General features: G+C 39.7%; 1 protein-coding gene across 1 annotated transcript in view; it reads left to right on the top strand.

Moving 5' to 3' along the window:
* The window catches only part of LOC120746558 (venom phosphodiesterase 1), a 45,337-nt gene that overhangs the window by 24,015 nt on the left and 9,102 nt on the right, over positions 1–12,220 (top strand). Inside the window, exons 20-24 of the mRNA XM_040051979.1 lie at positions 594–639; positions 1,081–1,235; positions 3,593–3,728; positions 9,300–9,377; positions 11,728–11,860. Coding sequence (XP_039907913.1) covers positions 594–639; positions 1,081–1,235; positions 3,593–3,728; positions 9,300–9,377; positions 11,728–11,860 — 548 coding nt within the window. The remainder of the gene's footprint in view (positions 1–593; positions 640–1,080; positions 1,236–3,592; positions 3,729–9,299; positions 9,378–11,727; positions 11,861–12,220) is intronic.

Here is a 12,220-nt window from a genome sequence, read left to right as displayed (position 1 = left end):
GTTCTCCTCTGTTTCAGTCTGCTTCTCAGAACAACCACAAGCAATTAATCAGCTGACCTGGGCGTTGTACTTGGAGTATTTTTTGTTAAAAGATCAGAGAGGTACGAAGGAGCTGATCCATTTAAAGACTTATGTGGCCGTCAAGAGTCGGGCTGCAGCATTCTGAACAAGCTGAAGACGAAAGATCAGAGCCTGGCTTATCAGCAGATCGACACGTCCATCACAAAGATATTAACAATGTCTAAGGGCTGCGATTTGTAACTGCCAGCGGCTCAGTGTACTGATATTCGCGGTAGCTGTAGCTCAGATGGTAGAGCAGGTCACCAACTGGAAGGCTGGTGCTTTGAGCCCAGTCTGCAAATATCCTTAGATATTAGAAACACTTAGAAACAGGGTAGAAAAAAAGTGCTTGTGCGAATGTACGAATTGTGTAAAGTGCTTTGAGTGGTCAGAGCAGGAACACATTATATAAGAACCAATCCCTTTACCACTACTATCTTTGAATCTTTGTTTCACCTTCCAATCATGTCAAAGTAGAAAAAAGTGTAGCAGCATTACAGGTTAGACTAAAGGAAAATGTTGTCTTCCCTCAGGATGAAGCTGATATCAACAAACGACTGAATCTGAGTGCAGAGGAGGGTGAGACATTTCTACTCGCTCCCGACTCCACGATTCTCTTCTCTACTTTAAACATCTTTTTTTTTCTGGATTTTTGATTTACATGACAATTTTTTTCAAAGGGAGATCTGATCAAACTAATCACATTGGCATGTTTTGCTTGCATGCCTCCACATTTTCTGCCTTGTTAAATTCCCCTGCATCTCAATGCTGCCTGTGAAGGTTCTCGGTCACCCGGGTCATCATAGTCTAAGGAGCTTGGTAAGAAAAGCTCCTGGACCGGGTGTTTCTTGAAAATGTAAAGGGCTTAAAGAAGTCCAGGAGCTTTTCTTACCAAGCTCTTTAATTTAAATTCTGATTTGACCCCTAACTGACTGGAAAAGCATAAAAACACAATCTTAATGAAAATGCTCTTACTGGTGCGGACATCATGAAGACAATTATTCTTCATTTCTTTTTCAGCATCCGCTGCAGAAAAGAAGCACGCGCTTTTTGGTCGACCCCGGATGCTGCAACCTGACCAAAGTTATTGCATCCTCTACCAGGAGGGATTCATCAGCGCCTATAGCCACAAAGCCCTGATGCCCCTGTGGAGCTCTTTCACCATTGACAAGCCTGTAAGTCCATTGACTGGTGATGAGATGTAATGTTTTGGGTTGTTTTTTGGGGAGGAGGGTAGTCATCTGATTACAAGTTTTGGCTTCAGATTGATATAAAAGTTCAATGACATCTTATATGACAAAAAAGAATTACTGACTCACAGTGAATAAGATTTATGCAGTTTCCACATGAATCATGGATGGTGTGAACATATGAGGAACTTGCAGCATTTAAAATTTCCGACTCATTCCAAGGGGGGGGGTTTAGAGGAAATGTGTCAGATTATTGTTTCCAACTATTCACTCTTGTAGAATGAAAATCTGGATACACTCACCATTTTATAATTGTGATTATTTTAGGATTAGGATGAGATTTTAGCTGATGTTTCTAAAATGTGAAACCGCCCTAAACTAAATATTTAATATTTTAATGTGTGAACTATTGAATAGTTAGTTATGAACAAGTGCTAAGTGCACACTAGTAGTCCTCTAAAGACATCCAAATTTAATTATGTATTTACCATCTCAACACATAATTTGGCGGGTAGTTATTTATTAGTTGTTGCGGCAATAATCATAACAGTCTTGACCTATCAGGTTATAAGCTGTGAATCACGTTGTTAAGTGTTACTGCTTGTTTTGTTTGGGCATATTTCTTACCTTAAACCAAAAAGGGCAAAGACACGTGTATAAAGATTTAAAATATGAAGTCAACTAATGCAATATTCAAGAATCAATCAATCAATCAATCAAAATTTATTTATATAGCACATTTTTAAGACCGAAGTACACCAAAGTGCTTTCCAGTAAAATCGCAGTACAAATAAAATCACAATAAAATATAAATTACAAATATATAAAATATAAGATAATTACATAATCTAAATACAGAGCCAGATGTAAATTACCCTAATTCGCCTTAAATGCCAGATCAAACAAATACGTTTTTAAACGTGATTTAAAAGACTGAATGGAATATGAAGAGGGAGAGTATTCCATAGCCTGGGTGCAGCAACGGCAAAGGCACGGTCTCCTCTGGTCTTCAGCAGAGACCTAGGTTGCACCAAGAGCAGTTGGCCCGATGATCTTAGTGCTCTCTGAGGGCTGTACAGACAGAGGAGATCAGCTAAGTAGTCAGGTGCCATATTGTTTAGAATTTTATAAGTAAACAATAGAATTTTAAAATCAATTCGATATTTGATAGGAAGCCAGTGTAAATTTTTCAGAACAGGGGTGATAGAGTCAAACTTTCTAATGCCGGTCAAGAGACGTGCTGCAGCATTCTGGACCAGCTGCAGACGCTGCAGAAGAGAAGATTGTAGACCCAAGTAGAGTGAGTTACAATAGTCCAGTCTTGACGTAATGAAAGCATGAATGAGTTTCTCCATATCTTTGTGTGGTATGTAGGGTTTAGCCTTAGAGATTAGGCGTAGTTGATGAAAGCTAGTTTTTACCACAGTAGAGACCTGTTTGTCAAGTTTGAAGGAACTATCCATGAAAACTCCAAGATTCCTGGCAGTATCAGTAAGGTAGTTAGCAACAGGAAACATGATATCACTGCAGTTACATAATTGTAACCAATAACAGATGCAGAGGTGCCTTTTTGGCATCTCTTAGAAATACAGACTGCTACAACATTATACACTATATAAACGATACATGATGTATAATGCAAACAGAAAATTAAAAAGTGATCTAATAACAGAGAGAAATGTTTCATTGTTTTAATGATAATGATGCACAGATTTTGTCACTTTAAAAGTGATGATTTAAACAACAGTAGAAATGCAGCGTGGATGAAGTTTGGCTAATGATCTTCCACTCGGACTGTTCAAACATGAAGCGTTGGATTTCTTCCTACCACAGTCCAGTTTGACACACACACACACACACACGCACATACACACGCACTGTGTTTTCGTATCTTTGTGGAGACATCTAATTGACACAATGCTTTCCCTAGTTCAGGGGTGGGGAACTCCAGGCCTCGAGAGCCGGTGTCCTGCAGGTTTTAGATGTGTCCTTGAGCCAACACAGCTGAGTTTAATGGCTAAATTAGCTCCTCAACATGTCTTGAAGAGGCGCTGCTCCTTCTGTGTGAACCCTAGCATGCACAAGTTGAAAAACTGGCAAAGTAAAACCCTCACAATTTACATAAATTTAAAATACATGTTCCTCAAATAGAACTGTGGGTCACTTTGTGGTTGTACTCCCTGTGCTTGGTTTGCTATAAAAGACTGAAGCAGCAAAGTGTTTGTGATAACCAGTTTTTAGACATGATTTCTATTTTTCCTTTGGCAGAAATATTTGAAAATAACTGTTAATGAAATGAAATTGTAATTGAAATGACTAAAGCATGTTTCATATTCTTGTAGAATAACCTGGACCCGTTGCCTTCAGTCACACCAGATTGTTTGCGGGCTGATGTGAGAATTTCAGCATCTCAGAGTCCCAGATGTGATCAGTATACTGATGCTGGAAACCTGCATTCAGCCTTTTTGTACCCACCCAGTACGTATCCATCCTCACATAAATCCTAACTGACACAACAAGCACGCTAACTGACCTCCAGTCAACCTGGAGTCAGAGTTGAGGGACCACATGAGTACTCACAGAGTCACTACCACAGTAATGTTCTGTCTAAACATTTTCTTATAGATTATAATAAGATGGGCATTTCCAACGCAGTTACACTCTTTCCAGACTCCCCCACACATCATTCCCCACAAATGTGTCTATAAACCATTTTTCACAACGATCAAGCACACACTGACTCAGTCTTGATGTCAGTGTGTGCTTGATCGTTGTGTGCTGGATCCTGTTCTACAAACCAGGTTCAACAAAGTCTGAGTCTAACCATAAATCTTGATTAACTCAACTCAAGGTTTAAGAATTCAGGGGGGGGGGGTTACTGGAAAGGCTGACACAGTGCTCACCATGAGTGATGACTGAAACCAACAACAATGAGGTCTACAAACCATTTTAGCGCTATTATCACTCTGGACTGAGAAATGTGTCACCGTGCTGCGACTGTGGAATATACAAGTTACGCATTTATAGGACACTCATTAAAATACATGCAAATTCTAAATTATTATGGGAGCAGCACTTTACCCGTGTGACTTTTTCTAAATGTTTCATTTTATTTAGGCACCATATTTGGTTCTTCGCCCATTTAGGGTTTATGTTTTTATAAGTGCGTACATATTAGAAGTATATTTAAAAAAATAGGAAAAACACAAACTTAAAAAAAACATTTATGAATTGTTACTGACACTGTTACATTTCTGACACTGGCACAAATAGAATACATTGTGTGTGACATTGTGATGATGTCCAATAAGACCAAAACTGCAGAAATCTCGAGACGAGGAGTAAAACTCAAAAACGACTTCGCTTGAACTCACAAACAAATAATCCAAAACTACAACTCACAAGGAAAGACACAGCCAACACGACAAAGAACACAGAGACTCGGACAATATGTACACACCAGGCGATTGCAGAGACAGGAAACGCCAGGGAGCACAGCTGAATCTGACAAACAAGACTACAGGAAGCAAAAACTGAACATATGCCTGTTCCAGGGGTCGGCAACCTGCGGCTCTTTAGTCCTTATAGTGCAGCTCTGCGTGGTTTGGGAGAATAAATTAGAAGTATTTAGCTGAAGTGTATTTTATTTATGTTAGTTCTTTTTAACTTGTAGTTCTAAATTGGAAGATTACTGTGATTTTGAAATATAAAAATAAAATTATATTTTATTATTTTTCATCGCTCAAAATAAGCGTCACACTCGCAGAAGCCGAAACGCCGTGCATTTATCGAGACTTTCAACCCCAGGTAGGCCAGTTATGGATCTTCGGATCCACATTATGTCAGCAGCTGTTCTCCAGCGTTAACTATGTTAAAACAAACAGCGCTCACGCCTCACAGACGACAGCTTACAGTCCTGCGTAAAGATGAAAGTGACTTCGTACAGCCCCGACCTGCAGACGCTGTGCGCAGAGCCCCAGTGTCCCAGGCTCCTCCTTGAAAAGAGTGTCAATTGCATTAAGGGACCAGTTGATCAAATCCATAATTCCTCTTTAGGCTTTAGAGAGCAAGAATGAGACAGAGGCTTTCTGAGGCTTAGAGATTTACAATAGTAAAACTGCTTTATGGTCATAAAACAAACAAATCTACATATTTTACAATTTCTAGTCTGAAAATGTCTAAAAATGCTTTAAACTGAATTACTATAAAGTGATATAGAAAACTGTGGCAATATCCAATATACTGTTGCTATGTTTGTGCTACATTTATGATGATGTATATTTTTTAAGAAATAACACGAGTAGATCTCACTAGATGCATTTGCTGTCTAAAAATTTACTTACTTTTAGTTCCTCTATAGTTTTTAGGTGAACTGGGTATATGTCACCATTTTTATACAACAAATTTCACTCATTTCCAGAAACCCAACAAAAACAATATTCATCTCAGCATTTAGAACAAATGCTGAACTACACAAACCATCAACGTGTCTTTTAGACCCCATTCCCACAAAACTGCTCAAAGAAGTCCTGCCATTAATTAATGCTTCGATCTTAAATATGATCAACCTATCTCTAATAACCAGCTATGTACCACAGGCCTTCAAGCTGGCTGTAGTTAAACCTTTACTCAAAAAGCATCTCTAGACCCAGCAGTCTTAGCTAATTATAGGCCAATCTCCAACCTTCCTTTATATCAAACATCCTTGAAAGAGTAGTTGTCAAACAGCTAACAGATCATCTGCAGAGGAATGGTTTATTTGAAGAGTTTCAGTCAGGTTTCAGAGCTCATCACAGCACAGAAACAGCTTTAGTGAAGGTTACAAATGATCTTCTTATGGCCTCTGACAGTGGACTCATCTCTGTGCTTGTCCTGCTAGACCTCAGTGCAGCGTTCGATACTGTCGACCATAATATCCTATTAGAGCGATTAGAACATGCTGTAGGTGTTAAAAAGGAGTTTTTCCTCCCCACCGTCTCCAAAGTGCTGCTCATAGGGGGTCATATGATTGTTGGGTTTTCTCTGTATGTGTTATTGTAGGTTCTACCTTACAATATAAAGCACCTTGAGGCGACTGTTGTTGTGATTCGGTGCTGTATAAACAATATTGAATTGAATATAATTCAGGGTTTCATCAACTTACCACAGTTTTGATGTAATGACCACAAGTATGGGAGTAGATGGGAGTGAAAAACACAATTTTCCAAGTGCAGTGGAAGTGCAGTGTCCAATGATAGTTTACTCTGCTGCTACATCAGTAACATTGATCATACAAGTGGTCAATTTAAATGTAAAAAATTAAGAGAAAGACACAAAATTCTGCAAATTAGTGTGATCGCACATGTGCTATCATGCTGCAAAGATCATACGAATGAGGAAATGAAAGAAAGATGGAATCAGTTTGTGGGTGGACAGAGAGGAACTCAACATATATTAAGAAAACCTGTTTAACAGACTCTCTTACCAAAGTAACCGACGTATACTTTATAATAGTTCTCGATACAATGTAGCCATGGCTCAGGAGGCAGAGCCCTACCAAGCTAAATACGAATGAGATGGTTGGTGGTTCCAGTGTCCATATCAAGTAATTTTTTGAGGTTATTTAATAGAAAAAAAGGACACTGTACTCATAAATGTAGACTGAATATTGTAGTCACATCTTCCAACAACTTGATGCACCTTCATTCTCAAGGAGGAGGCATCAGACCTGTTTTATCATCGGGGAAGGAAAACCCAGAGGATAGAGACAGCACTCACCTGCTAACACATGAAAACGTGTATAAACATGCTTGTTTATTCACAATATTGTCAGAATTACTTATTGTCACGAGGTTAGACATGTGACCCTCCCATTTCCAGACGGTTGAAATAAGCTGGTTTGACAACAACAGCTGGTTAAAAGCCAACATTATGCCAGCTAATGCTATGTTCTAAAACCCACACGATCGCTCTGATAAACAGTCTGATTACATTCTAACATCCTGTGAGAGTCTGTTCAAAGAAGGTTGAAGTGTAATGTAGGGTAACAGTTAAACTGAATGGTTGTTTGATTCTCTCTGTTGGCCCTGCAACAGACTCAGGGTCACTTGTCTGCTGCCTCTCACCAGATCCTCCTGAGAATCAAGGAAAAAAATAATCTTTCCATTGAACTTTTTTGTGATTTCCTTCCTCTTTGGAGATTAAAGAGGCCACCCAAACACATGAGATATCAATGGAGAGCCCAGGATATCCTCTATTTAGTACATCGGGACTTGGTAGGGTGGCCCAAATAAGTCCAAAGACGTAGATCAAAAACAAATGTCCATTACACAGGACATAAATAAATAGGCTGCTTCTCAGGAGGATATGACAGCTAGGATAGGCTCCAAAACAGGAAGCCAGTAAAGCATGCAAACCCAGCACGAACTGGAGGAAAACAGGCTGATGAAGCAAGAGGGAGACATTTAGAGAAATCATTTTTTGTCTGGTCTTACTTCCACATACCAACCAGATGTACTTCTCTGTCCAGCTGAGTGCAGCAGGAAGAGGTCATTGTTTATCTCATGGATTTCAGGCAAACAGTATCTGATACAATGTGTGAGAACTTGGTACAGCTGCAGTGAATTAATAATTGCTTAACTGCTCCGACAATGGCAAAGACTGTCACTCGGCCATCCTTATCATCATTCTCTGCAGGCCGGGGGAATAGCTCAAAGTGTTTTAGTCGAGTGATGAAAGATGCAGATCTGAATCAGGTGTTTTGTTCTTAATGTTTGCACAAAAGATCTGCATCACTGGCATCAGAAACATATTCACCAATATATTTAGTGAAATGTGAAACTTTACATTTAGAGTTTCCAATATGTTTAGACTCATTTTCCTCTCCTTTGCCCAGAGTTTGGTTGCATGCAGGTAAGCAGTCAAAGTGAATGCAGAGCTGTCAGGAGACTGAACTATTTACAGTACAGCAAAAACTCCAAATGCCAACAAACTTTATTAGAAATGATAACAAAAAGAGCTGAAACAATGAAATGGAACTATTGAAGTGCTTTAGCTTTCTTGTTTTGCTCTAATTGGCCCAAGAACACAGTCCACAAACATTAGTTAGGTCATTATGTGGCCTTCACAAATAGACAGAACAACAACCAGGCACTGGCTTCAGTGGAAACTACATGAGTCATCCATTTCCTGAGCCAGATGCATTGACTTCTGTAAAACAGTGGTTCTCAAACTTTTCACAATAAATACCACCTCATAAAATATATGGCTCTCGAAGTACCACCCCTATGACGGACATTAAAGTACAGTAGTATAGGCCTATTTAACACCATATACAGTTTACACAAGACAATTTTCTTATATAAATGTTATTTATTTTAACTGTCATAAACAGGTTGCGACATGTGATGATAATAACACCTGTACTGCATTAAAACATTCACAGCAGGTGGGATATCCGGTCTTTAAGTGATGACCTGATGAACCCTGCTTCTGGGTCCAAACTACTCTGCATTTATTGAGGCTGTTGTCTTTTTAACATGTTTTAATGCTTTGTATCTTGCTCTATTTAATCTGAACAAGTACTTAAAACAGTCAGTGATCCCTGATCCCTGTTGCAGCCTGGTTCCAGCTGTAAGCATCCTTTATTCTACTGAGCTGTGAGTGAGGGTGGGTAGCGGCTGCATGTGTAGGCTTGCCACTCAAATCTGTTAAAATCACTTTAAAAATATTGTTTTCTCCCCAAAATGTCATATTCTACTTCTACTGTACACAGGAAAGCTTAAGATGATCACGATTTCACTGTTTGGTAAACATGATAATTCATGTTATTACAGAAAGGCAATTAAATATTAAGAACACTTAGCTACATCTTCTGAAATTTGGTAGTTGTGTGAAACTAGTGAACCTCACGTTGTTTTACATGCAGGAGTAGGACAACCATCATCATTACTGTGACAGAATTTCTCCAGGGATTCCTATTGAAGACTGTCCGAATTATGTCTGATGTGGTACTGCCTCTCACCTTCTGTTACCCTCTAAAAGTCCTTATTTCCTTTTGTTTTTTTGCAGATCTTAATACAACGACGGACCAGCAGTATGATGCTTTACTGATGAGTAATGTGGTACCAATGTACCCCGAGTTTAAGAGTAAGTGCAACATTAAATTTTACTGAAAAAGCTGTAATGCACAATATTATTGGAGGTTGTAAAGAAAACATGTGGCTGTGAAAAAACACCAACAAAACAACTTTATTGCTGAACATAAAATTATTGCAAAATAATACAGATCAAAAAGACATGGAAGGGAAAGTTCACCTGAGTCAGAGGGTCCTAAGAACATTTCGTTAAGGTCCAGCGTGGAAGGCAGAGTGCAGCTGTTCTGACTCAGGACTCCCCAGGGGGCCACAGCTGCAGTCAGAAACCACTTTATCACGGGCCATCTCTAAAACACCGGACAATGTTTGATTTGTGGTCTGCGAGACAAAGCACTCTGTTACTTTTATTATTGTTCAGCTCACTCTCCAAAAACTCTGTTGTCTCAGGAACAAAAACACAGTCTTTAAAGTCTTTGGAGTTGGAAACCAAAGTCTCTGCTTTAATCTCTTCTGCCTCGTAGAGAGCACCAGAGAAACAATTATTTTCATTCAGCCTTTAACGAGATCTTGTGTAGCTGCACATGAAGTCCTGGAAATCAATAAAAATCTTCTAAGAGGACAGACAAACAGAGTGTAGACTGCATGGGTTCACAGCTGGGGATCATTACAGATGATAAGACAAAGGAACAGAACTACGCACAAGTTACAAGGAAGAACGAGAACAAAACACAAACATGACACAAAGACATGAAGATAGCACGCAGCGACAACAGACAGAATACATGTACCGGTGTTACATAATTAAAATACAAAATATGAGTAACTGAAACCGTTGCAGTTACCATGGTAATATTCATATGTTCGGCTATGCCCTCTCTATTTTTGGTAATTCCACGCTGGTGGAAACCCAAACAAAACACGAAAAATCTAGTTGGTATTGGTAATAGTAATAAATCGCACAGCAATAGTACATTCATGTGCTCGTAAAAAGCATGATAATATGTTAAGTAATACGTTACAAAATACATTTTGGGCATATATTCTGTAATCTGTAGTGGAATACATTTTAAAGTAACCTTCCCAACACTGCAGACACGGACATGCGGCTGAGGTAACAAATACACATTACATAAAACCAAGACGCTTGGATGCATCTAGAATATAAACAGAGTAAATTAACTTAGAATACGAGCCGACTGCTGGAGGAAGTGATAATGACAAAGGTGTCATGGTCCAGGGTCGGTGACCAAGCGTTTTGACTTTATCGTTGTTATTTTCTAGTTTCTTCTGCTTTTGTATTTGTTGTTGGGTTTGGTTCTGGTGTTCAGTGTTTTAATTATCCCACCTGTGTTCTTCCCCCTCGTGGACTTTGCGTCCCTGAGTTTGTGTTTGTAAAACCGTTTGAGTTTCCTGTTTTACTTTGAAGGTCTGTGTCCCGTCGTGTTTAATTAGATTCAGCTGTGTTCCCCTCTGGTGTGTCGTTCCCTCCTTACCTTCTGTGTATTTATAGGCTGTATCCTAATTCAGGGTCTGCAGCCTTAAAGTACGCAGCCTCAACGATCCTCAAGGGCCGCGTACTCAAAGACCGCTAAGGCTGGAAGTGTGAGGCTTGTGAAATGGGACGGTCTAGCCTCCGTTGCGCTGCCCAGGTTAAACATTTGCACATAAATAAGTGACATCATATTCAGTACTTAAAGTTTACTCTTCGGCCGCCCCTCATCCGCCGTTTTTTTTCCGGCAAAATTATCCACACCCACCGCCGCGCTATGCATTCTGGGATGTGTTGGGCCACGAAGTCTACACCGCCACAGCCTTAAAATTCAGGGAAATGAAGGACGCATTTCAGGGCCGCATTTCGAGCAGCCTTTGAATTGGGACAGCCTTCGGCGCGCCGCTGTGACGTAATCGGCCTTGAAATGCGGCCTTTAAGGCTGCAGACCCTGAATTGGGATACAGCCGTAGTGTGTGCCTGCCTGTGTTCCTTGTCGCGTCGTCTGTGTAACCTGGTGTAATTTCTGCGTCTCTCTGCCATATTCGCTCCTCATGCCGTGTGTGTGGTTTCAAGTTCTTTAGTTTTCCCCAGTTTAGGTTTTGTTCTGCCCTTTCTGCTTTTGTACTCTGCTTTCACTACAAATAAACGCTCGCTCGCACCCAGCCAGTACCTGCATTTTGGATCCTTTTCTCACCACGCCACACGACTGCTGCCCCAGCCATGACAAAAGGAAAATAGCAATCTTAAAATATTTCCAAAAAAACCCCCCAAACAAAGACATAAGTCATTCAAAAACAAATCAATAAACAAAGAAACAAAAACAAAAGAATCTCACAATGACCACGACTAAGAAAAAACGACATTTCACTTCTTTTGTGCCTTCACTTCTCTATCTTCTCTTCTTTTTCAGGGATCTGGGACTATTTCCACAACACACTGCTTAAGAAATATGCCTCCATTTACAATGGCATGAATGTGGTATTGGGTCCAGTGTTTGATTGCAACTATGACGGACGATTTGACACTCCAGAGCAGATCCAGCAGTAAGTTTTCATTCTAGTCCAATGATAATATTTTCTTTTGAAAATTCCATCAATATAGACTGAGTTGTGATACTGTGCAAATATCTTAATGCTTTTTAACAAAAAGACCAAAACCAACTGGCCTGGTGCTAACCCACACCATCCATCCCAAATAAGTAAAGAAGTTAAATGGGAACTCTGTCTTTTTTACCCTTTTCCACAAAATTAGAAATGAGAGCGAATCTGAGGGAGGACAGTAAAAACGGTGTGTTTCTGAACAAAGATGCTGAAAGGTTTTAACCCTCGTGTTGTGTTCGCTTCTCAGGAACACCAATTTGACCCGGGGCATGTTTACTTATCTAAAAGTGTCAGAAACCAAAA

The sequence above is a fragment of the Simochromis diagramma genome, unplaced genomic scaffold (genome assembly GCF_900408965.1).
Source record: "Simochromis diagramma unplaced genomic scaffold, fSimDia1.1 OVJJ01000171.1, whole genome shotgun sequence".
Lineage (NCBI taxonomy): Eukaryota > Metazoa > Chordata > Actinopteri > Cichliformes > Cichlidae > Simochromis > Simochromis diagramma.
The sequence above is the reverse complement of the archived record's forward strand: the minus strand, read 5'-3'. Positions and strand labels throughout refer to the sequence as shown.